The sequence below is a fragment of the Apus apus genome, chromosome 6 (genome assembly GCF_020740795.1).
Source record: "Apus apus isolate bApuApu2 chromosome 6, bApuApu2.pri.cur, whole genome shotgun sequence".
In the NCBI taxonomy this organism is placed as follows: domain Eukaryota; kingdom Metazoa; phylum Chordata; class Aves; order Apodiformes; family Apodidae; genus Apus; species Apus apus.
This window is the reverse complement of record NC_067287.1, coordinates 25,731,183-25,757,447: the sequence shown is the minus strand read 5'-3', so window position 1 is coordinate 25,757,447 and position 26,265 is coordinate 25,731,183. Positions and strand designations below refer to the sequence as shown.

Below are 26,265 nucleotides of genomic sequence, written 5' to 3'. Positions count from 1 at the left end.
GGCCCCTCCTGCCGGGGCGCGGGGCTCGGCCCGCCCCGCGGGCGCTGCTGCCGCCCCGGGCGGCCTGTGGCCGTGCCCGCCCCGCCGCGCCTGCCCGGGCTCTGGGCGCGGATGCCGCCTGGCGCGGAGGCCGTGGCAGCACGTAACTCGCGGCCGTTCCGCCGGGCCAGGCGGCCAGCAGCGCGGTGGCCTGTCCGCCCGGCCGGGCCCTTCTGGCGCTCTCCCGACACCGCCGCAGTAAGTGGCCGGCGTCGCCACAGGGGAGCCGAGGGGCTGGACGGCACGAAGGCCTGAGCGCCGAGATGCTCGGGCATGTCCCCGGGCCTGCTAGAGCGGGTCCCGGCGGGAGCGCGGGCGGGCAGCCTGGCCTCCCCGCCGTGCTGGCCGGCCCCAGCCGCGGGGGCTCGGTGGGACCGCTCCGCCGCCCAGCCCGGGGGAAACGCGAACATGCGGGCGGGCCCGGACACACGGGCAGTCCGGCCTTCCGAGTAGCAGCGCTTCCCGCCCCGAGGGGTAGGAGAGGGCGCCCCGCTGGGGCTGGGCCCGGCCCGGAGCGGGTGGGGAAGCCGAGGGGACCACACCCCCCTCTGCTGCCGGGCCGGGGCGGCTTGGAGTGGCCGCGCGGGGCGGGGCGGGGCGGCGGAGCGCCGGGAGGGGGCGGGGCGGGGCGGAGGGCGCAGCCACAGCGGCCCCGCCCCACCCGCAGCCGCCTGCGGGGGGTTTGGCGCGGAACTCGATTGGCGATGTCTCGGAGAGGTGCGCGGCCATCGGCGGGCGATGGGGCAGGTCTGGCGGGAGGGCGGCGGTTGCTGGGGCGGGGCGGGGAACGGGCCGGCGCGGAGCCCGGGGCGGGGGTGAAAAGAGGCGGCGCCGGGCTGGGCCTGCGCCCGGCACCCGCAGCGCCGGCGGTACCGCCACCCGCGGGAGCAGGTGAGGACGGCCCGTCCAGCGCCGGGCCGTCCTGCCTGGGCCTCGTGAGAGCCCGCGGCTCCCCGGGGCGCGTCAGCCCCCTCGCTGCGGCCCGGCCCCGGATGGCGGCTGGCGGCGGGGCTGGCCGGGGGTTGCTGCGTGGCCGCTGCCTGCGAGGAGCTTTCTGCTGCCGCTGCTGCTTTCCGGTCCCGTCTCAGCTCATCTTCCGGGTCCGCCGTCCCAGGCGGGCGTGTGTCTGTGTTGGGGGAAGGAAGGTAGGGGAGCCCCCCATTCCAGCGGGGAAAGCAAGGCGGTCAGCGTGGCTGTGGCGCAGAGGCTGGAGGCGAAGAATAAGTATCACGCAGTTATGTTTAAATTACGACTTTTACACCCGGAGCGAGTTAGCCAGGTGCCTGGGAGTAACTTCCAAGGAGCAAGGAGTGCCTGGACCCTTCTGGCACTGCGCAGTTGTGGCCAGTTTTCTGGCGTGCTGGGTGTCACAGAGCCATTCTGGATGTAACTGCTGAGCGTGTATGGGGGTTCACAACCATCCTCGCACTGTGTTTTATCGGTGATGAACTGGTGGTTGCTAAAGGCCTCACAGTCTTAAGTGGCTTCAGATATATCCCCTGTGTTATTTTGGAATGCATCCTGAGGCAGATGTAGTCTGGTTTTGTGCTCTTTGACTGATACATGCACGTTGCTTTCTGATTTCCTGTAATATACAAATAAATGGCTATTTCCCTGTTTCTTGGAGGGAGATGCATGTTCTAGTGGGAGAACTAAAGCACTCTAGCTGTGCTGTGTGTTTCTCTTTCTTAAGGTGTTGCGCAGCACAGAAAATCCAGATGTTTCTGGAGCTAAGCCAAGTACAGTGCTCCACTTGTCAATCTGTTTTAATTTGGCTTGTACTGTCGTCAGAGAAGCAATTACTCTGTGGTTTTCTTCCCTTGAAGCTAAAGTTTGTTTTTCTAGAATCACATATGTGATGTATGGAAGTTCAGAAGCTTTCTTGGTTTTTTGTCTTGTCAGGCTGTAGCTTGTTGCTGCAAGATGAAGATGGTTTCCTCTAAAACTTCTGGTTGCCTTCATAATGGCATTTTTAATGTGGTAGTGTGTGTGGGAGCAGAGCTGTGTTGTATGTTAAGTGTTTAAAAAGCAAGTTATCAGTTGCCTTAAGTATTGAGGAAACAATTCCAAATTTGACCAGAGATATGCTCTTGATGGCATTTTTCATGAACTCTGGTATTTAGGCATGTTCAATTTCATCAGTTTGAATAACATTGCTGCAATGCACAACAGCAAAAAATACCATGACTTACAGAGAAATCCAGACTAAGACTCAGCCTTACACAGAGAACCTGACCAAAGTTTCTGTTGAAAATTTGTGAATTATGTCTCTCTGTTTTCTTGCTTAAGGATATGTGAATATCAGGAGAAACTCTGAGCTGAAGGTGCTTGCAATACAGAGGAATAAATGAAGTCATGTGGCTGACTCGCAAATCCCACGTTTTGTGCATTTCTTGGAGTGGTCAAATCTTGCCACATGAGCTGCATGCAGCTTGTTAGCATTTCCAGTCCCACTTGTCAATCATGTGGATTTCCTCTGGACTGCATAGACTTCTAGTGTTGTTTCTTAGAACTTTAGAAAAAGGTGCTCTAGTCTGCAAAATATGCCTGTAGATTCTAAGGAGCAGTTGTGGAAACTGCTAATTCAGGAGGGAGCGTATGTATCAGCTGCTAAGCAGGAAGTAGACTCTTACAGGATTTTGATCTTTGTCATAGGTAAAAGTTAGCTGTCACGTGTAGGTTCCTTCAGCTCCCCGTGTTCCTGCTCTGTCAAATGTTTTACTAAGTCTTGCTTAAACAAAGATGAAGTTAGTAAGCACCTTAGCCTAGCAGGCTAGAAGTGCAGGCTTAGTGAGGCAGAGTGGGAGAAATCACACACGTATTGAGGTTAGAGAATATGGGATGTGGGAAAGTATGATTCTTGGCTGTATGAAGGCTTTGATACACAGCAAGTAGACTTGAGTTGCTTCTCTGCACAAGGACCTCTATTGTAGTGGAGAGGGGAAGGAAGCAGTGTGCCACCAAACTGAATCTTTCGGTCCTGCTTGTGTTTGCAGTTCATTCTGTTTCTCATTCTGAAGTTAACGTGGCCAAACAATGAGTGTGCCTTTTCTTGCTCAGGTGTGCCTGTCTTCAGTTTTCTTGTTTTAAAGGCTGCAGAAGTCACAGCATTGTCAGCTCTCTTCTTGAGCTGAAATTAAAACTTCTTTGTGATATGCATGCAGAGTCTCCATTTGAAAACTTCAAGTTCCCATAAAACAGTAACCAGAGTGTGTAGTTAGTGTAGTGGCTGCTTACTTACTTTGAGTGCTCTGGAAATTTAATTAGAGTCTCTGAATTGCTCTCTGTAGAGATGCTGATCTCTTGGCAGTGACTAGGCAGGGGATATGAGCACCTAACTCTGGCATTCTTGACCTGTGGTAATAGCAGATGTCTGTGGTAGGTGGCGTGAATGTCCCCCTCTAGCACCTAACAAGAGACCTTCTCTTTGGTTGACTGAAGGTGTTCTGTTTCATCACTCTGTGTATAATGTGTGTTGCTGAACTCTTTCCAGGGCACGTGAAATGGCCGCAGAGGACAAACGGTCTCCGACACTGGATTCTACCAGTGATCTACCTCATTCTCCTGGTAGTCCATCTCATCTCACTCACTTCAAACCCCTGACTCCTGACCAGGATGAGCCTCCTTTTAAATCAGCCTACAGCTCTTTTGTAAATCTCTTCCGTTTCAGCAAAGGTAAGTGCTTGGGGGAATGTGCGTCTGTGGATTGTGCATGCTTTCTGGTTTATTGATGCCCTCTGCTGCCATGTAAACTTGTAAAAACACCTCTGAATATAAGAGTGTAATGTCAGGTGACTGGTCAAATAGATGGGGAGTCAGTTCTTTTGTGAGGAGTGTTGCATCATGCTTTTGGGTGATAGAGTAGACCTTTGCTTTGGGAAAAGATAGATTAGGAAGCTGTGGCTGCCCAGAAAGGTCAGAGAGACAAGCTGGTTAGCAGATACCTTCGTGGCAGGGCATCTGAATTTCCTTTGCCTGTATGAATTTTTTGGGGTTGAAAGCAGGAGTAACCCTCTGCCAGCCTATATGAGCAAAATGTGTGCCCATCTTTCTAGCACAAGTTCTTACTTCAGACTTACTTGGCTCCTCACCTTCCTGTGCATCTTGTACCTTCAGTGGGGTGGCAGCTGAGCTGCAGTGAAGCAGTGTATTTACAGGAAGTCCACCGTTAATTTGTATGGCTCAGGTGTTCCCTATTAAGAGGTCTGAAGTATTGCAAAAGTTTTGTACAGTGAAAAGTATTACTTGATTTTGTCCTTTGTGCTATATGTATCATGAAACGCTTATATTCTCAGTAGACAAGCTCTTTAAGAACTATACGAGCTTTTCTTTTTTGTTTCAAAGAAATATACTGCAGACCAGTGAATGAATGCTCTTTTGTTTCATAAGCGAACTGTGTATCTCTCTTCTGGAGATGCAGACTGGTCAGCTGCTGTTTTTTAGTCTGTCCATTACCCAGCTCTGCTAATCATACTTCTGCAATATTTGGGCTAGGAAAAAAGGGCCAAGATAGCTTTTTGCACGAGCAAACTGATCTGTTCAGACTCTTTGTTTGCAGAATGAAAAAGAATTACTTGATATGAATGCAGTTAGTTTGCATAGGGGAGTATCACCTGTCATTATTAATATAGTGAAACTAACATAACATGTGCTCAATATTTGCTTCACTTGTTTGTCTCTGACAGATGTAGCTGGAGTGTTGTGTTGTATTGAAAGTGTTGTGTTGAAAGAATGGAAAAACAACCTTGAAACAGCACATGAAATGGCCATGTTACAGGAATCAACAAGAACCTGTCTATACTTGTTGCCCTGATGGAAAAGGGTGGCTTATTAAAGGCTGTGGTAACTTTAATGTGACCTCAGTACTGGTGTCTAACATAACTGAAAACCTCTTTTCTGAGCAGTAGCTGATAATCAAGTGTACCTCTTCCATATAGCAAGAATAATTAATGCTTGCCAGTTTGGTATTTTAGATGCTTTTCACATTAGGGAATTTCTGAAATAGCCTGAGCCTTGACAGACAAGTTCTACATTCTAACCCATTTCTGTGTTTTGTATGGTACTTTTAAATTTCTTTTATTGTGTATAATCATGATCCAAATGAGTTATTTATGAGAGCTTTTTACCCTTAGTTTTGCATGCACCAGTGTTTCTCTTTATCATGTCTGAATGGTTGGTTTCTTGCTTTTTGTAAACTCCAGATGATGGCAGGCTTTCATCAACGGCAGAGAGAGCAGAGGCAGGACAGAGTCATCCACAGGCGTTGAGTGGTGGCTGGTCCAGTCCTCAACATACCACCAGGGCTCAGTCTCTGAGGTCACCAGTTCCTTACAAGAAACCACTGACTGGTGAGCTGCAAAGAAGATCTTCTGCAATCCTGGGTAATTTCAGCTCTTTGTGCTACAAGGGTATGTTGTAATAGCCAATCTGGGATGCTTCAGAATGAAATGGAAGGAGCTGAACTAAAGTTGTTGACTGTCTACATTGATAGCAGAATGGGGTATAAGGTACTCTGCTTTGGTTGGTGGGGTCAGCCTTGAACCTCAGAAGTAGGTATCTAATTGTACCTGTCACAGCTAAGCAATTAAGGTTTGTTTGGGGTTTTTTGGGGTGTGTGTTTTTTGTTTTGTTTTTTTTAAGCTTTTTCTCAAATGCCTCAAGTAGAGCAATATACTCTTAGCTGATTTTCTACTTTACTTCATTCTTAGTTACTTCTCGTAAATAATTTGGAAATTATTTGGGGATTACAGCTTAGAAACTTTTAGGTGGAGTAGGTCAGTACTCAGTAGATGTAATCTTGCTCTTTGACTTTCACTGGGAGTAGACAGCCAGGGAAATGAGAGTCTACGGTGTGGAGGAATCATAGAATATGCTGAGTTGACTCATCAGGATCATTGGGTCCAGCTCCTGTCCCTGTGTAGGGCACCCCTAGAATCACACCATGTGTTCCACACAGGAGGAACTGTTGCTTTTCAGGACCTCCCTTCATGTCCCTGGGTTTGGATGAAATTGTGCTTAGAAAAATGTGAATCAGCCTGGAAAGAAGTAAAGTTAGGCCAAGCACAAACTGCTGCCTTTTAAAAAAGATTTCTGATACTTGGTGCTGAGTGGTCTGACTCACAGTTGAGTATCTTCTGAATAATCTTGGTGCTGTAACAAACATGAACTCTGTGTAATGCAAGCAAAAGTGTACTGAATTGGTGAGGAGGTTTCAGGAGAGTTTTTCAGGTCATCTCACTGTATTTGAAGAAGGGGAAAATACTTGCATCTCCCCTCTCCAAAAATCAGGCATTGTTTTTTTTTTCTGGTGGGTTTTGTTTTTTTTTTGGAAGCAAACTTCAGAAAATTAGTTTTCCTGCCTTCTTTGTATTAAAAGGTGCTAAATAATAAGACCTTTGAGGATTTCTGAGTATTGAACAGAGGAGACTTAGTTCTGCCATTGCAGCTGATGCTCGTCTGCACAAATAATCTTAGAAATGTCTGTAGATGTCACTTGAGGCTTAGTCATTACTCAGATACTTCATAACATCAGCAAGTATAGGTAGGAAAATGTGTAAGTCCTTCACAAGAGTCTTCCTATGTGAATTTAAAAAACAAGCCAAGCTTAAGTAAACAGAAAGGAACAAATAAATAAAAGGCTGCTGGTGCCTCTAAATGGTGATGAACTGAAATTGTTCCTGAAGATGCTGACTTCCACCCCTCATCAGTCCAGTAGCTTGGACTGTTGGCACAGCAGATAGTCTCATGGCTCAGGGACCAGGCTGGCTGACAACTGCAAATGCAGAACAATATGGAGGGATGGTGGCTTTTGTAGAAGACTGTCTAGCAACAAATATGTAGTATTTCAGTTGTGTGATCCCTTCAGGACTGTTTATACAAAGACATTACAAAAGCACTTTACTGCTTTTGTGAAAATAGGAGAAGCTGCTGGATGCCTTGCTTTCATCTGAGATGCTTTGTGGTTTGTACAGCTGAAGAACCAGTGCTGAGACTCTGCATTGACTTCTGTGGCCTCCCTCTTGGGTAATCTGTTGCATCCTCATGTGCTAGAGTAGGGTGCTGGGAAGCAGGTGTCACTTCTACAGAGACAGTAGGCCCAGTGGGTTGTACTGGACTGCATCTGTCTGTGTGTCCTGTCAGCTGAGTGCTTGCAAGGTGCTGGCTTGAACCAAGATGGTCACATACTGAGGTAATGTCACAGCTTTCAAATCCAATTTAAGGAGAACTAGAAATTGTGACCAACTGGAGAGGGAGCATTGGTAGTAAAAGCATTTCTAGCTTGTTACCCTACCCTGTCGTGCAGGATTATGCTGTTATGGCTAGACAATTGTACCAAGACTGGCAGTAATAGGGAGTGGCAAAGGAGCTTGGTAGGAGTAGAGAAAGGCCAGTGATCATACGAGGGGGAAGAAAGCCTGAGGGAAGTCTGTGGTGGTTAGTGGGAATTATAAAGAACCTGACTTACTACTGGAGCATCTTTTCTGTTGAAAAAGGTTTTAGAAAATGAAAATGCATGTTGCAAGATGAAGACAGCTTTCATACTTTTCGTGTCAGTACTTTGTGTGGTAATGACTTGAAGAAGACGTGGTGTTTGAACTGTAATAGTGAACTTGAAAATGAAGTTATATAATTTGGCAGTGAACTAGAAAGCAATTCATGTTGATTGGTATTAGCAAAACAGGTATCCCTGGTGGGGGTATTTGTTTATTACTGAAACTGTGAAGCTCTCTGTTTTACCTCTTGTGTTAGTGTATGTTCAGCTCTCTTTCTGCAAACTGAAACTAGCAGTTAAGTTGCAACAAAGTAGATTTCATAGTGGTTTTGACTTGTCATTGATTGTAAAATAAATGCTAAAATACATACGTCATGGAAGAAACTCTGTGAAAGGGATTTCAGTGATTCAGTAACTGAAGATGCAGAACAATTGCATGCTTTACTGAGCAAATTTTTCTATGGCCTGAACTCAGAAGAGTGTACACAGTAGGTAAACATAGCTGAAATGGTATTGCAGATTCCTTCCCAGTGATCACAGTTCAGGTAGGGAGAGTAGGAAAAAGAGGAGAAAACATATAGTATATCGAATGATGTATAGGTTTTGGTGAGGATCAACAGCCATGAATACATATAGGAAGGATGAGGGTTACTATTGAAAAAGAAGAACTTTCTCTTTTTAGCTATAGTAATTAACTTTAAGCTCAAGAAGGACAAATAGGTTAGAAATCAGTCAAATTGGAAATCCAGGTGAAGTTCCTTTGGTGTATTGAGATTTTGTTCACTGAACACGTAGACGTGAAGGAGGCAGGTAGGAGAAACACAACTGCTGCGTAAACTGGTAGTTCTGGGGAGATGTGTTCTACACTCATGTTGGTGTGTTACACTGAAGGGCTGAGATGCAGCTGGCATTTGTTTGTTTAATGCGAAGTGATATTAAGTGAAAAATTACTGTCTTGTATGCGTGTTTGGCTAAGGAAGAAGATAAATGGGTGAAGATGTGGTAGAGTTGTGGACTGAGAAAATGTGACACTATATATCAAAAAACATGAGGAAGCTGTCTTTGTTTCCTGCAGGTTTGTTTTTTTTTTTCTGATTGGACAATGACATGCAAAAGTTTGTGGAGCTGATCTGGTTGCCATAACAGATAAATTAACATTTAAATAAAGTTTCATATTATATTAAAAACCTTATTTCTTGTGTGTAATTTTATATGTGGCTGGTGGGGTGTGGGATTTTTTTGGGGGAAGGGGTATGTAGTTTTGTGTGTGTGTATTTTTTGGAGGTTTGAGAGCCGACTGAATTTGAATCTGAGAATCAGTCAGCTTCTCTAGTGTAAGCAGGTTAACCATGTGTTCCCACAGCTGGTGGCATGCTTTTTTCTACTGTAAATTATAACCTTTTGATTTTGTTATATGTAACACAGAAAAGGGCATTTAACTAACAAGAGAACCAGTGTGGAGTTACCCATTCCTCAGTGCTGCATATGTTCTTACTTTGGGAATCACCTGCCTGACAAGACTGGTGGCCAGTTAGGTAGTACTTAGTGATTTTTTTTTTTTTTTTTTTTTTTTTTTAACCAGAAGCAACATTCCTGGAAAGAAGATACTCTTAAATTCGAAAGTTACAGCAAGAAATTCCAGGAAGTAAATACAGCATAGATCTTGTGATAGAATTAAGGAGAACCCATAGTTTTCTATGGTATTATCAGTGTTTTCTTGAAATATTGAAGTCTCTTTAATCACCCTAAAACACTTAATTTGGTAGTAGTCCTAAAGTGTATATGTTTGGAAAAAAAAAAAAATCCAAGTGGCTAGCCACTAGCACTCTAGAATCTCTTTTAAAATCATCTGCTGTTGTGGATTTTTTTGTTGTACATAGGTCACTAAACAGCTATATGTGGGCTGATCAAGTAAAAATATCTACTAACAACCTGAAGAGGAGGCATGGAATCCCACAGTTTTAATCACATTATTCTAGGGGTTTTGATCACCTGTACACAAAGGAATAGCCCAGTGGTCACTGCAAGGGAACAGTTAACAACAGGCTTCTGCTAGTGCTGTCAGCATTCCCGCTGACATCAGTGATATCTAAAGCAGTAAACAGAGAGCAGCCATGTCTGCTCTTCCTGTACTAGGGGGAATCAAAATAAAATGCTAGTCAGATGGAGAGCAGCGAAGCTGGTAAGAAACTTTAACTATTTAGAAAAGAAGCTGATGTAAAAAAGTGACTCTGAAAGTATTTAAATGTTCAGATAAATACAATGTGTTTGCAGAGCTTTTTGGAGAGAAGCATCCTGTTAGTAACTTGTACAGGAATGCTTAAAAATAATCTAGCATTTTATAGGAAAGAAATTAATGGCATTACCTTTTTATTCAGGAGTCTCTTTGCTATACTTAATAAAGAATGAATGTACAAATTTTTAACAACTTTGCTTTTTTTCTTAGAACATAAAAAAGAACAAACAACAAATAAAAAATGTGGACTTCTATTCTGAGTTACTGTTTTTTTAATAGAAACTGAATAATTGAGACCTGAGATTTGCTGTAGTCATTTATAAATAAGTTCAGTTTAAGATAATTACTTATACCAGTCCTAGAATTAACATGAATATTGTTGCAATTATTTTGTAGGTATTAGTATCCTACAGGGCTTTCTAAAATGAGACTCAGACTACTACAAGGTTCATATAGTAGGTTGAAAATAACTTCTTTAAAAGAAGATATTTTTATTCTCAGAGGACTTAAATTGGTTCTTGTAAACAGAGGATGGCATTTAAAATGTCACTCAAAGCAAGCCATCTGGCAGCAGAAGCTCCTTTTAGGGGAGAGAAGGGCAAGAAGGGATACACCCTGCACCTTTGTAAAGTCTGTACATATGTGAACATTTCTCCCTCTAAATGGAGTTTTGTGTTGTGATGTGAATGTTGATGTACCATCAAAGAAATGAATACTACTTACTCCTTCCCTTTCAGACAATCGAAGGAAGGTAGAACCGCCTCTTGGAGGTCATGATCCTCGAACAGCGGTTCAGTTGAGAAGCCTCAGCACTGTTCTAAAGCGCCTCAAAGAAATCATGGAGGGGAAGAGCCAGGTACTTACTTCTGGAGGATTTGTAGGATAAATATCTTGAAACTTGACCATTTACTGGGCTTCTCTGAGCTTTGTTTTTAGATACATCACATGGATTATTTTTTTTTTTTGCACATGTTTGAAGGATGAGTGATTAAACTCAAAAACCATTGTGTTCATTCAGGAAAAACAGTTTTAACTTGATGCTGATTTTTTGACATGTCAAAAATCTGTCATACTGTGGGAATGAAACATTGCAGTTGATCAGCTTCTTGAACTTGGACTGGATGCTCTCATTTTAGAGTCCTTTCCACTTCTCTATTACTTAATTTAGCATTACCTGGTGATTTTCTCCCTTGAAGGCTAACCAAGAGCAGGTGAAACACATTGGCTGTCACAAATGGTAATGACAGTTCTGAGGATAAATTAAAATCTCTTCTAACTGTGGTAATGATTGTTCAGCAATATTTGCTTGAAAAGCTTGTCCTGTTAATGAATTTTGATTCAGCTACGTAAGCTTCTGGTAGTTGCTACTGACTTGCTGATTTCACCTTCCTCTGCTGTGTTGGACCATACCTTTAAGCAAAGGATCTAGGTGAGAAAAGAAGCCACAACTATAAGTGTTGATATTAATATCTGTGTCTTTTTTGGTGATGTGAAAATCAGAGTATGGATCACCTTTTTTTTTCTCTGTGATTACTATCTTTCTCAGTTGTTTTGAGAAAATTCCTGCAGCACTTTCCCTTCCTAAGAAAAACCTGGAGTATTCTGTCACTTTGAAAAGGCTTATTGCCAGAACTGAACTCTCGCAAAGAGTGTTTCACAGGCAGTGTTTCTCATGTGACCATTAGCAGTCATTTCCATCTGTGGCAGTTCTGAGCTGGTGTGCTCAGAATCACAATTGAGAGATTTGTCTTGCTTTGTTTATTGCTACAACACCAAAAGGAAATTTTAATTCCTTGCTTTCAAATCTTAAAAACAAGTAAAAAATTCCTGTGGCTGCACCCATGCTATAATGTATATGTTGTTATCTGCTGAATTCCACAGTTGTCTTCATGTAGCAGTTACCCTGGAGTTCTGAAAGAACATCAATTTGGGACACAGGCTGTTACAATTGTTTACTAAGGCTTTGACAAATTTGATAATATAACGAAACTTTTTACGTATATCTGAAATAATTTCAAAGTACATCTCAGTATTAGCTGTTGAAATGATCTTCCTGCACTGGTAATTCTGAACAACTCGATATATTTCTAGATAACAGCTTCTAATAATGTGTGTGGGGTTTTTTGTTGATTATTATTTTTTTTTAACTATGCTAGTTGTGCTGTTGTGCTAGAGGCAAATGAGAGAGAAGAGCAATCAGTATTTCATGTTTGTTTCTTCTTGACCTGTATCTTCAGCTCATGATAGTTTTTAGCTGCTTTGCTTCCATCTTGGATCAAGACGACAAAGGCTAACTAGATTTAGTCTCACAGTTAAGAGCCCTCCCAGCCTTCTGGCTCCCTATAAAATCACATGAAAAATCCTTTCTGTGCATGTGTGTGCTTATACAGGAGAGTCTGCACACACACATACATAGATACATGAAATTGTCCTTTTCATGTGCACAGTCTACAAAGCAATAAGGAATCTTAACATAGTTTTTACTTGAGAAAAAAAAGAAGTTTTTCTCTGCTGCTTTCCCTTGTAGGACAGTGACTTGAAGCAGTACTGGATGCCTGACAGCCAGTGCAAAGAATGCTACGACTGCAGTGAGAAATTCACCACTTTCCGACGGAGGCATCACTGTCGGCTTTGTGGGCAGATCTTCTGTAGTCGATGCTGCAATCAGGAAATCCCTGGAAAATTCATGGGCTATACAGGTAGAGTTTATCTGTTGAAAAGCAGAACATTCTGTGTGCCCTGTGTTCTCAGCTCTCTTCATACTACTGCATTTTAGATTCTGATGTCTGCTACAACATGCTGTACAGATCTCTGGTGGGCTTAGAAATAAACAAAGAGAATCACAGGACCTAACTACCAATTTCTTCAGGCACCATGGTGGATTATGCCATGCCTGCTTATTTTTATCAACACTATGTCCATGATGACAGAATAAATATGGCCACTATTTAGCAAGGATGCTCACTACAGAAAGTGTGCTCAGGTAGAAGCTGCTCTTAGTAATACCAGTTTTAAAATGTAGTGACCTGCGAGCGAAACTCTTTCAAATACCAGTTACCAAATTCTAGACATTTCCTGGCGGAGGTAATGATTTCTAGACACAAGCTGGTTTGTTGTATCTGACTGGCTGTTGTTGTATCACGATTTCAGTGTGCATGTGTGATCTCTCTTCCCACCCCCACAACCTGCCTCTCTTACCGATCCCTGTGTTCTGTATCATCTGACTTGAAGAAATTCCCTGAGTGTATAATTATCTTGGGTTTTGCTCTTTAAGGGAATATGAGAGCAAGACTTAAATATGCAAAGAGGTTTTGAAACAGGAAGTCCTTCTTTTCTCACCACAACACAGCTCTGATCCTGTAGGAACAGAGTACTATTTGTGTTCACTGACACTCTCTGGTTCCCTTTTCCATAGGGGATCTCCGAGCCTGCACTTACTGCCGTAAAATAGCCTTAAGCTATGCACACTCCACAGACAGCAACTCCATTGGAGAAGACTTAAATGCTCTGTCAGATTCTGCAAGTTCTGTGGCCGTGCTGGATCCTGGCGAGCCACGCACACCAGTTGGCAGCCGTAAAGCTAGCCGCAACATCTTTCTGGAGGAGGATCTAACCTGGCAAAGGTAAAGTGAATGGCTTCGTGCTGAGCTCTGGAATCTTAACTCTTCTCAGGCTGACACCTGCCTAGACAAAAGCTGGTGGATTTCATCTGGGAAACTTTGAAGCATATCTCTTGTAAAAAGTATCTAATCCTGTGCTTGCTTCTAATATTCTTCTCTTCAAGTTGAAATGTGGGAACTTTTGTAGTGGAGTTGTAAATTATTTGCAGTTCTTCTTTTAACCTATTGAATCAGTGTTTCTCTACCAGTGACAGGTTTTTAGCTTCTGCGTTTAAAAAGACAAAACTGTAAACATCCCTTCTAACCACCAGTGTATCCAGGGGCAAGTCAGTGTAGCACTGATGCTGTATCTCTCAGGTTTTGGATTGAGCAAGAGAATATGAGATGTGCTGTCTGTGTAAATAAGAGAAATGGTGGAAGTAACCACTCATTTCAACTGAAGAGGGATTGAAAGGATAGCTGTTAAAGGTTCTGTGATCTCCTTTCACTTGTTATGAAGTGGTATGCAAATTAATTTCTGAGTACCTTGATTTAATTTAGTGTGGGAGGAGTAAGAAATAATGAGATGTGTTGATGCTTACTTCCCTAAAACCCAAAGAACAGGCAGATGTGAAACTGCTGAGGACATCTTGAGTCAGAGCCTTTGTTTAACTGAGGGGTAGTGTTAGAGACATGCCTCTCTCAGATCTTTTTAGTGGTTCTGATAGTATTAAAAGAAAAACCTCAAAAATTAATATATTCAGAAAATGCCTGGACTCTTGCTTTGCATGTTGCTTTTCAGAGTATGGTGCTCCTATGTGGAAGCAATTAAGTAATCAGTTTTAGGCCTAAGTAAAAGGAAGTGTTTCTGGTCCAATGTCGTGGTCATCTAAAGCAGTAATGTCACAATGCTTGGGGATAAATACTACCAAATTTTGAATTAAGGAATAAGTACTTGGAATGCTTCTCTTCAGGTGTACAAAATAATAGAAAGTATTGTTAGTTCTGTCTTCTGATGTATTATTAGTGTCTTTATTATGGCAGTTCAACAGCTTATAGACATGAACATGTAAACAAAGTATTTGTATCTTTATTTTGGGAAGCTTGTAGCACTCGAGAAAAATACTAACTGTTCTTGAAAAGTTTCTATACTAGAACACTTCTTGTTGGGAGACACTGAGTAAACATGGACTGCTTTTGTGTGTGAGAGGGAGAGGGATTGAGATTAGTTTATTGTTGCTTTAGGAGGATGAAACATTTTTTCAGTCCTTGTTGCTGTTAAAATATAAAACTGCAGTGGGCTACAGAGTTGTGGATTTTATTTTTTTTTTTAATACTGTGTTTGGCAAGTCCCTGATTGACCTTGAGAGGTTAAACTCAAGACACTGAACTTAAATGGCACTGCAGTGGAAAGTGGCAACTCAAGGCTTCATAGTGGAAGCAGAGGGTTTTTTCTAACATGTAGTTTGTGTGTGAGAAGTAGTTTCTTTCAGAAGAAAACTTGGGAGTTGAGTCTCTTGCCAAAATAATGTGTCTGAGATAAGGCTCTTGCTTCTCCTGCTGTCATATGCTGCAAAGCAGTGGAAAAAGCATTTAGGGGAGTGATGCTGTATTTATTTGTCTGACATTGCTCTGCTCTTTGAGCAAGTGGTCACTGCAACCAACACTGCCCTTAAGCTTCACGTTGTCTACCAGCCCATCCTGGTTGGTGAGAACAAGGTCCAGCACAGCACCTTTTCTCTAGTTAGTTTCTCTATCACTTGGAGAAGAAAATTGTCATTGGTTAATTCCAGGAACCTCCTGGATTGCTGGTGCCCTGCTGTGTTGTCCTCTCCAACAGATATCAGGGTGTTCCTGTGATTTGATGTGGTTGAAATCCCCCATGAGGACCAGAACTCGTGAATGCAAAACTGCTCCTATCTGTCTATAGAGGGCCTCATCCTCTCAGTCTTCCTGGTCAAGTGGACTGTAGCAGACCCACACTGTGATTTCATAGAGACATTTAAGTTGGGCCCCCATTGAAGCTGTTTTACAGACTGGAATTACATTGTTTCAGATGTTCTCCTGCTGGCCTGTGATCCTTCTGCAGGCCCAGGGCATCTATTACTGGCATTTCCCTCAAAGTGGTGGCAGTGGGATGGGTTAAGGATCCTCTTGCCAGGGAACTCCAGTTTAAGGCCCTCTTTACTAAATGGCAAGCCTATGGTCAAAGATGTTCTCCCCTTTTTCTGAGAGATGGATCCCATCAGCCCCTGGGAGACCAGGTTTTTTGAAGTGAGTCCCGTGGTCTAAGTAGCCAAAGCCCTGGCTTTGTAACTGCTAATTGATCTTCCCAGTTCAATTGGTTCTTTCAAGCCCTTTCCATTTCACAAGGAGGATTGATGACTAGCTGTTCTCCCCTGTCCTTCACTGCTGTGTAATCCTTCTTGATGGTCTTCAGCTTGCTCCAGGCTGTATCACAGGTGCCACGTGAAACAGCAGCAGTGGATAATAGGCAGTGGGACGTACAAGTTTTGGTAGTCTTTCAGTGACATCCTTGACAGAAACTTTTTGTAAGCAGCACACCTCTCTAAGAGAGTGGGTCAGGTCAGCAACTGAGTGCCTCCATATCTCAGAAGAGAGTCTCCTAGTACTATCATCTGTCACTTCTTCTAGTTAGAGCCGATAGGGCTGCCTTACTTGGCTCCAGCAGCTTAACCTGATGCAGCATGTTTTTCCTCTTGCAGGGGCACCTTGGGCTTTGAGGGAGGTCTCTTTCTTCTCCTGCTTTTTACCTTTGAAACCTTCAATAGCATTGGGTAGCACTGCTATTAGATAACATTCCATAGCTTAGATAGCATTGCTTGGCTTACAAATATGATGTGTTGGGGAGATGGTGGCAATGCCTCTACCTCCAAAGCATGGAACAGCAGCCTGTAAGGATGGAAAATGTCTAAGAAAGGGATCTAGGGGAAGAGGGCAGGAAGGCAGGATAATATAAGAAGTGGGAAGAGGCTATATTGTCCAAGACTTGAGTGTGAAGGGAGAAGACTTGAGCACTGTCCTCCAGATCTCATTGACCTACAGATGGGGAGATTTCCCTATTCCCTACTTAATTTATCAGTCATGGGAGTGATAGAGAAGTAACATTATAATTAACTGTATCTTAATTCCAGCTGTTCTGACACTGCTTCATGTGGCACATCTCTCCAAGATTTGTAACATCATCCTTTTCCTTGCAGTTTGATTCACCCAGAGTCTTCATCTACCACATTGTCTGCACGCCTTGGGGCTGTCCAGGAAGATGCAGGGAAGTCACCAGCTAGGAACAGGTAAACTAATATCTGAGTATTTTCTGTTCTGGATGCACTCCTAGCATGCTTTTCACTGTAAAACCTGTATTTTGGAGCTTGTTTTTACTGAGCATGCTGTTTCATGTCTAAAATGGGACACCCCGTTACCCGTATGTAGTGGTAAGGAAAGATCATTTGTGTACAAAGTCATATAAATAAAGATACTGCTTTTAAGGAACCTATAGTTTGCTGCTGAGTCAGTCATAGAGGTGGTTGGTGAAGAGAACAGAAAGGGAAAGAAGTGGCTAAGAAAGGTAGAGTTCTGAGGAGGCTGAAGAAAAGGGAGTAAGAGACTTGGTAATGGGAGTCAGAGGCTCAGGTCATGCGGGAGCAGGCATGTAGTTTTTGTTTGTTTTGTGGCATCCCCTGTCCCCCCATCTGCTCCCCTTGCTCTTCCTTTGAGTATAATCTTGTTTAAGCTACCAGATTTTCTTAGGCTAAAATTCCATCATAGATCTTTATGCAAGAGTGCTGGAATGAACTTGGAAATGTTCATGAGAGCTGTAGTGTAAGCTGTGAATGCTTGAGTTTGATCCCATTAAATAGGCTGATACTAGAAGAGCAAGTGCTTCTGCTATGGTTCTGGTTACACACTTCCATTATGGTTAAATTGGGGAAATAAAGGTGAGGCAAGGATATGAAGAACTGAGCAAAGTTAATCCCAATTTCATTGTTGGAGTCAGGAGACAGAGACTTCTTGCATTGGTGTTAGAGGAGTGCAAAGCGTTTAGTAATTTGAAGGGATTTGGCAGGACCAGTGAAGACTAGGGAACTCAGCTAAGAAAGATGCTGGGTTTGCCTTTCAGGGAACAGACAGTTAGCACACCTGTGTCACAGGGATAATTAGGAGGTACCAGTACTGACTGTACAGCTGAGAACCAGAGGACTCATCTAGGGAGAGTAAAAAAAGCCTGGTGAATAAACTGGTACCAAAAATCAGTTTTGAGCAAACATGGCAAGGAGTCCAGAGTTAAAAGTTCAATGCTAATTAACTTCAGTGACGTCAATAAATGTCTGAAACCTTGAGGATGCTCTCCTGCTTCCTGTTTGAAATGATGTTTGTTTTAAAAGGCCTTTGCTCATTGCTCACATGCAGTAGTAAGAAGGTTCTAAGCTGGTTCTGTCAGGCTTAAACTGTTCACTCAAGTTAAATTTTAACTCTGGCTATTCAGGGCCTCACCATAGTACTTACCTGTCTGCACTCATGTTTGAGAAGCAACATAACAATGAAGTATCACCTGTGTCTGTCAAAATTCTGAACCTGTGGAAACAAAGCTCTGGGTTAAGAGGCAAGTTTGACCATGCCTCTTTCTAGATAAGATGAAGGAAAAAAAAAAAAAAAGCCTGAGACTGAGACTGCTGCAAGCCTCTTGATTCAGTTCAGCCTTGGCATTTTGAGCTTCCCTGTTGCTGTACACAGAAGCGTTTTCCACCCTCACTCCCTAGAGTGCTGTTAGTGTGAACAGCTTACACTGCACGCTTTTTGCTACTGCACAATGAGAAGTTGTGCACTGGTTATTTAGAGGCTTAGTCTTGTTGTGGGGTATAAGAGCAGAGGGTACCTGGAATTTGTTTTTGCATTTGTAGCCTTGAAGTGATTATTGCAAAACAGTGTCTTTCTACTGGAGTGGGCAGTCAAGATTTCCAAACAGCTGGCTGAGGTGAGGTAGATGCTCCATGTTGCAGTACAAGGGCAATTGCCCTTTGGAGTGACCTCCAACTTCAGCAGACAGTTTAGCCACCATAGGAAGTAGGTGCTCAAAATTCCAGACTCTGCAAGCTGTCACCCATGTATTTCAGAGAGCTGAGGAGAAGGAATTTTAAATGTGTCAAGGAGAGGGAGAATATCAGTGACCTGCTGCAGGGATCCTAGTGATGTCTGCCCTTGCTGGCATCTGTCTTGCCTCCAAACCACTGGAGCTTCTAATTACCCATCATCCCATCTCTTCCTCAGTCTATTCAAAGGCAGATGTATATGAGTTGCTGTGCCTAAACTTAATTCTAACTGCTTCTAACAAAGAGCTTTACAAAGATTTATGCTTAGCTTAAATGTTCCAAAGCATTTGCTTCCTCGGGATTCTTCCTTCTGCTTTGACAGGGGAGGAAGCTCTAAGCAGTAAATCTGTACCAAGGAGAGTGAGCACTGCTGCAGACTCAAGTTCTTTTTTAGCATGCTACTAAATCAGTTCCTACTCTGGTGAAGGCACAATGAACACTTATACTTCAGTTTTTCTCTCTTCTACTACAGATCAGCCAGCATCACTAACCTGTCACTGGATCGGTCGGGTTCACCAATGGTACCTGCCTACGAGACATCTGTCAGCCCCCAGGCAGGTCGCACTCACACCAAGGCAGAGACCAGCGAGGATGAGCGCAAAATCCTGCTGGTACCTTTCAGACTTCTGTTTGTCTTGCTCTGTGAAGGCCTTGAAGTTTGCCTTTCTTGGGTCTTGCAGCAGGAGTGTCTTGCTGCCTTTAAAGGCTCTTGTCTGAGCACTGTTACCTGAACCTCTCCTCCAGGTGGTGCAGGGATGGAGAATATTGGTGCTACTTTGGACATTTTTGCTGAAACAAATCGTAGTTTCATGTGGTGTTTGCATAAAGGTGTTTACAGTTTTAGTCTTGGGAAGTTGAGTTGGTGTATGGTGGCTCCTCATGGGTTAAACCTGTCATGATTGCAGTTGTAATGCAATGACTTGATTCTGTATTTCTCAAAGTTCAGATTTTCCATTTCTTAGGCCACATAATTGGAAACTTTAAATGTCTGTTTCAAAATGGTTACACCATGATGATTAAGTTAAAACTGTTACAGATTATTCTGCCAAAATATAACTTGGCCACTCCCCTTGTTTGCAGAATAAATATAACATTTTGTAGAAGGTTGTAATGACGTACTTGTTCACAGAAAAATCAATGTGCAGTGGTGTTCTGTGTGACGCTATTATCCCCTGCCCACAGAGGCAGTGTTGTAAGTGGGAGTCGCTGTACAATGTTCAGTAGAAAACACTGTTTCTTTTCTTCGAGGGGAGGGCAGGTGTTTCTGACAAATGAACTTTGCTCATGAAGTAAAAGGCAGAAGGGAATGTGTGTACCCTGGAGTGAGCACATACTTCTGTGAACTAGAAGTCAAAATCCTTGAGTTGAAATGATTTGCTGTATTCTGCCAGTTTGTACAGTTTACTGAATTCACTTTGAGAGTTAAGGGTAAACTACAAGACAGCTGAACTGTGGAATCACCAGTTGCATCAAATCTTGTGATTCTATGATGTGTTCTGTTACTGATGCATTTCACTCCATAGCAGGTATGGAAGGGGGGCTGCTGACATGGGTTTTAGGTTAATATCTGTGACAGCCACTGCTGGAAATAAAAGCAGGATGTCAGTCCAGTAACAGAAGTGGAGCAAAACTCTTGGATCTCAGGGCACCCTTGGGAAAGTGGAATAATATGGATCTGGTAGTTAACTGGGAAGTTGAAACTAGTTACAATTTAATTCAAGTGGGTTTTTTTCCCCTCTGTTACACAGAAGAACTCGTGAGGCGTATGACAAAGTGATCTGCAGTGTCCCTTCTCCACCCCTTGGGGTGCTCTCTTGCTCTTTCAGAATATTCCCAGTTTGCATTCTGCATCAGTTGAGTGTGCCAAACCATGGTGCAAATGGGAAAGCAAAAGGGGCCTGCTGCAGAAAGACAGCTTGGTTTGGATGGAGCATAGCCAACACAAAATCTGGCATGCATGCCCAACAGGCCTGAAAAATAAGTTTGAGATATAGGAAGAATTATTCTAAGGGGTGAAGGGAAGAAATTCCCTGATCAAAAATGGTTAATTGAATTGGGAGGGATACACACCTCTTTTGCTTAGTGGCCAAAGCTAGCAGTGCCTAAAAAAGGCTTGATACTGGACAGTAAAAAAGGAATAGTCAGTAAGAAATGGTATCCCAGAAATTGAACATAGCAGTGTGCATTGCTGTGTCAAGAACTTACTTTATATCTGGGCTTGATAATGGACTAGTATGCTTCACAAGCTGAGGTTGCATGCACATTATGTAGAAAAATTATTCCAAAGGAGAATTTTTGTTGTCTTCTATATTTACACACACCACCTGAGTTCAAGAATAGAGTGCCAAGAGGGCAGTAGAGAGGACATAAGTATCTTGTAAGCTGTACAAAATGTTGCCACATTTTAAACAAAAATCCGTTAACTCTGAGAGTACACACTTGGTTTCTTTTTCTCAATTTTATATGAAAGGAAGGATATAAGGAGCTGATCTCATGTCTGTTGCCTGTTTCTGTTTGCACCTTCTCATAGGTTGTGCAGAATGGCTTAGGTTTTGTCTTTTTGTGGAGGGCTCTTGATCTAAAAGCTGATCTGAAGGCCCAGGCTGATGCCCTTGAAACCAATTCTAAGCTCAGACTAGTAAGTACCTTGCGCATCTCCCTCTCCAGGACTCAGTCCAGCTGAAAGATCTGTGGAAGAAAATCTGCCATCACAACAGTGGGATGGAGTTTCAAGACCATCGGTACTGGCTGCGGACACATCCCAACTGTATTGTAGGAAAAGAACTGGTCAACTGGCTCATCAGAAATGGACACATAACCACAAGGTAACCTTGATGCTTTAGGACAGCAGTTGTCTTCTGTCTCTGTGACAGGATGTTGTGAGTTTTAGCTGCAGAGATATATGCCTTTGCAGGGAGATGAGAAAGAAAAAAAAAGAAAGAAAATTCAGATCTCCTCTTTTCTGGAGGTAAACAAAACAATAGGGCACAGGGGGCTGTCTGGTTTGGGAAGCAGCTTATGGGACAAGGATCACTCAAACAGTTGGAGCACAGGGAGTGTATTACAGTGTCCAAAAACATTCAATCCTACTCCAAATGCCAAATCTGCTTCTGGGGTCAGAGATCACTAATGATGTTTCATAGTTAAATTATTGGTGGGGCTGGAAAGCTCCTAACCCTGTGAATGTAAAGAATAAAGGTATATCTAATTAAGTGAGAGGGGATAAAACTGAAATGGTTCCTGAGTGTAGCGCAGCAGTCCCCACTCAGCAGGGATGCTCAGTATGTATAACTCAAGCTAACAATATTGGAGGAGCATAAACAATGTGTCTTAATCATCTGTTGGACACTTCAGCTGACTTTGGAGTACTGGCAGTCTCTTAATTGAGATCCATGCTTAAACCAGTACACTCTGCTGCCTCTGCAGAACATCTTAAATAGTGCCTGGTTAAACATAGTAGTGAGATACTGATGAGTCAAGTACCGTGTAGCAACTGACTCTTTCCTTTTGTAGCATTCAGGTACCATAAACCATGTGTGTTTAGAACTAGACTTAGAAAACCATCTCTGTTCTTAAACCTCCAGGGCCCAAGCCATTGCAATAGGACAAGCATTGGTTGATGGACGCTGGCTAGAATGTGTCAGTCATCATGATCAGCTCTTCAGAGATGAGTATGCTCTCTACAGACCATTACAGGTAAAAGGAATAGGAAAGCCATGGTTCTTGCTAGGTTTGGCTGCAGACTGCAATCTTTTCTAATCCTGTTATTGGCAGCCACTGTATGTTTTCTAAATCAGCTCTTCTGTACAGAGAACTGTTGTCCAGGCCTCTTTCCTTAGTGGTTTAAAGCCCGAGGAAGCTGCATTTGCCTAGAAAGCTTTGGTTCTGTCCTCTGTGTAGAATGAATTGTTACACATAGTGCTGCCTAACGTGGATGAAAGGGTTTCTAATCTAGGCCAGTGCCTCTCATGTTAGACATCTCTTCCACAGAGGCCTTGGAATGGCACAGTCTGTGCTTGTGGCAGCTGTGCTATCACATGCAGAATCTAGAATCTCTGTGGTGACCACAATCGTGGTCTACTACTTCTGTTTCAAAATTCCTTCTTTAAAGACTTCCAGAGAATGGATATTTTACGTATATAGTATTGGATCTTCTTATATATTGTAACCTCCCGGTCTCCAGTGATGGCAGTAATAAAGAATTCAGTATCTCAGCCATATGAGGCAAGATTGAGAGGGTGTCTTTGTCACACGTCTCAAATAGGTCTGGCTAGCTAAGGGGGAGACAGGGAAATGGAGACCAGAGATGCTATCCTGTTGTATTTAATTGCAATCAAACTAGCTGAGAAGTAAGAGCAGTCATTGGCCACAGTGATTGGATTGTTTTTTTAACTTGAACAAGGTATCTCTGTAGCTTCTGTTACCTGAAATCATTTAAATGAACCTTCCATGTTCTGCAGCTTCTCACAATAGAGTATGTCTCAGCTGTCCTATGGACCTCAGTCAGAAACCTTGCAGCCATTAGCATCTGGTGCTCCTTGTGCATTTTATCTGTTGGCCATAGTCACATGGTCTTCCATTGAATTGCTCTGGGCTCCATCTTGCACCTCACCTTGTTAACTGCACTGTCTCAGCTTGCAAGTAAAAGCTGGCCCTTAACTAACAAGTGTGGATCCCTGTTTATAACTAAATGTAATATGCTTATGTTATTCAAGGATTAAAGCCAGTTCTTGTTCTCATCAACTGACAGCACTGTCTGGTGTTGATTCAGTTCCTTGGTGCACTCACTGTAGCCAAAGGAATCATAGTGTGGTACCTGGAGACATTAATACAGCTGATGGAAAATCCTTAGCTGCTTTCAAGGTTCTCTGGCACCCTATCCGGTCTTTGTTTTGACACAGTAGCCCCAACTAGAGTCTGACTTGTGAGTGAAACTCTTAAAGCTACTTTGGTCAGCTACAGAGTTGCTTCAGTAACTTAGAATTAGCCTCCACCAAAAGCTGCATGTGCTGGTTCCTGGGCAAAGGATATGGTCATCACCCACCTTGACTGGGGCTAGGAAGTATTCTGAACTGCTTAGCTGATGTGGTGACAGAAAATGTGCTGTAGAATAAACTTGTCCTTTAGTGCCACTTAGTCACAACTTGTGTGGAGGTGCAGGGGAGACAGACTAAGAGTGTGGGAAGTGTAAAGAAATATTTACTTCCTGTCCCAGAGTTCCTATTTCATGCCAAGGGAGGTAGCTCTATGACTAACCTGGCTCAGCCCAGTGTGAGTATCCTCTGATTTTTAAAATGTCCGATCTGTATTTTAGCAGGCTGCTTTCTAAGGCTGCTTAATATTTTAGCAGAGCTGCCTTGTAACACAATTTTGTTGTTATTGTTGTTTGTTTGGTTTTTTCCTTGTCTTCTAGAGCACAGAGTTCTCAGAAACCCCATCTCCAGACAGTGACTCTGTGAATTCTGTAGAGGGGCATTCTGAGCCATCCTGGTTCAAAGACATCAAGTTTGATGACAGTGACACAGAGCAGATTGCTGATGAAGGAGAAGATAACTTAGCCAGTGAGTTTCACATGAGTCTTGTTCTCACTGCCTTCTCCCCTGTTATATTCTCAGTCCTTTGGGATAGGGGAGTTTAACCATATCTTGCTTTATGTGTGTGTTTGTGTATGTGTGCATGGGGCTGTAAGGGTCTAAGCAAGCTATAACCTAACTGGTCCTCCTGTTTCTTATGATGGATACAGTATTTTGTATTTAGTGGAATTGGTAAAGCTTCATACTTTTAATGGAGGAGAAGCACGTAAACTGCTGCCTTCTCCTCAAACAGACTCCTTGATTTGGGCCCTATAGTAATGCACCAAAGAGTGTTCAATATGTCAGCATGCACACTTAAAGATTAGAACTATAAAAATACTGTATTCCTGTAGTATTGCACACTAGTCTTTATGTATTAAAGACAACTTTTCTCCTTTCCTCTCTGGTACCTTCATGATACCCGTTTGAACCCTTCTCCTTCCTATGTCTTTCCCCTTACCCAAAACTAAAAGACTCTGCCAGTCCTAGCAAGCGCACTTCAGTCAGCAGCTTCCAGTCCACAATGGACAGTGATTCAGCCGCCTCCATCAGCCTGAACGTGGAGCTGGACAACGTGAACTTCCATATCAAGAAGCACTCCAAGTATCCACATGTGCCCCCTCACCCTGCCGACCAAAAAGGTACGAGGTAGTCACCAGCTGGAGTTGCACATGATGGAGAGCTGGGTCTAAATAATACTGACCTATTTGGACACTACTTTTGTAGCTGTCTTACAGAGGGGGAAATATGGTATTTAGCTGGCACTCACTTGCAGTTTTTGTGTGCTCACCTCTGAGGAGGCTCAGTAGGCCTGTTGAAACACCTTCTCTGCACAGTGTGTAACTTCCCCTGTGACTTTCTCTTTACAGTTGAAGCAATGTCTCCTGCCCACATAAAATAGGGCAAATCCACGTATAGTTTCTGGCTATCTGGGGTGGAAAAATAATCTGCATGAACCAGTTTTAATATATGTCTCTACAGTTTGAGATTAAACTGGAAAAGCAAGCAAGAAAAAAACCCCAAACAACAACAAAAAAAATGGAAGAGCTCTGTGCTAACTTCTAATTGTACCTTAATAAGCTTACATTTGATAAGAAGAATCTTACTGATGAGCAATAAGGCCTAACTTAATCCATATATGTAACATTTGTTTGAAAGAGAACATCCAGTTAAGTAAATTAGGAAGAAATCAAATACTCAGTGTTGCAGACTTTTGAAAATTTTTCCTCCTAAATAAGTACTAAATGGAAACGGTCTAACTATGAGAAAAATCCTTATGGTAAAAATAATGTGTCTGCCTGTTGGCAACTGCATTCTCCAAGTTGGACAAGGGCTGACTGAAACCAGGGCTTGCCGCTGGCTTGGGTCTGGTATATTCTAGTTGCTTTACGTGCTGGGTGGCAGTTGATGTCTTTGCTCTGTTTTCCTTACTTAAGGGTACGTCAGCTTTGTAGACTTCTATCTTTGGTTGCTTCTGTGGAGTTTCTTATTCTTAATTACTGTTTCACCCCATCCCTTCAGTATTTCAGCTTTAAAAGATGATCCAGTATTAAATAATTTGGACTCCTTCTAATTAATTTATCCTTCTATAAAGCCTAACAGATCTCTTCTATTTTTGTGGATCAGAATGCAAGACTTGCCTTGTCCTTGCATACAGGTCGCGTTTTCTGAAACTGAAATAGTCACTGAGGAGATGAGGGAGAACAGGTCACAACTGTTTTTCAAAGTATATTAGACATGAGAGAGTGGGTGAAGCAAATTAGAGGGGTCATTGTAGTCACCTTTTGTTATTTGCTAAAAATATGCCTAGAAGAAGGGTAATTTAACTTATTTTTTCTGCCAAAGAGAGGAGCAAAGCAGGTTTGAAACTTTGAGCTGATGTCAGATGACTCAACACCAGCTTGCTGTTTGTTCCTTTCACCTTATTTCCAGCTTGTGCCCAAATCAAATGAAAAGCTAATGCATCTGCAGGGAAGGGAAAGGGTGGAAAGTAAGAATATATCAATTAATTCCTTTGAGGAAGGAGAGATGCCGAATTAAATGAGCTTGAAACAGCTGCAGGTGTGCTGTAGTATCTTATGAATTTACAGCTGTAGCAGGTTTATCTTTATCAGTGTGTGTTGGCAGTAAAGCAGGCAGTAGTCAGTTTGGCTCTGGCAAGTGTTGTAAGACTTGCTGAATGATAGTCCTGGTTTCAGACATACTTCAGTCTTCATTT

General features: G+C 43.0%; 1 protein-coding gene across 14 annotated transcripts in view; it reads left to right on the top strand.

Annotated features, from left to right (window-relative positions):
- The first annotated feature begins 107 nt into the window (after positions 1 to 107).
- PIKFYVE (phosphoinositide kinase, FYVE-type zinc finger containing) overlaps positions 108 to 26,265 on the top strand; it is a 72,433-nt gene continuing 46,275 nt past the window's right edge. For 3 of the 14 annotated variants that reach the window (XR_007889833.1, XM_051622876.1, XM_051622870.1), the window contains exons 1-12: positions 840 to 1,184; positions 3,533 to 3,714; positions 5,241 to 5,447; positions 10,505 to 10,623; positions 12,295 to 12,466; positions 13,183 to 13,390; positions 16,588 to 16,677; positions 18,947 to 19,085; positions 21,142 to 21,299; positions 22,059 to 22,170; positions 23,888 to 24,035; positions 24,521 to 24,688. Coding sequence is in view for 13 of the 14 variants with exons in the window: in XM_051622876.1 (XP_051478836.1) it covers positions 3,543 to 3,714; positions 5,241 to 5,447; positions 10,505 to 10,623; positions 12,295 to 12,466; positions 13,183 to 13,390; positions 16,588 to 16,677; positions 18,947 to 19,085; positions 21,142 to 21,299; positions 22,059 to 22,170; positions 23,888 to 24,035; positions 24,521 to 24,688 (1,693 nt within the window). In the remaining variant the exon portion in view is untranslated. The other 11 variants (XM_051622877.1, XM_051622875.1, XM_051622879.1 and 8 more) reach the window with 9 other exon arrangements.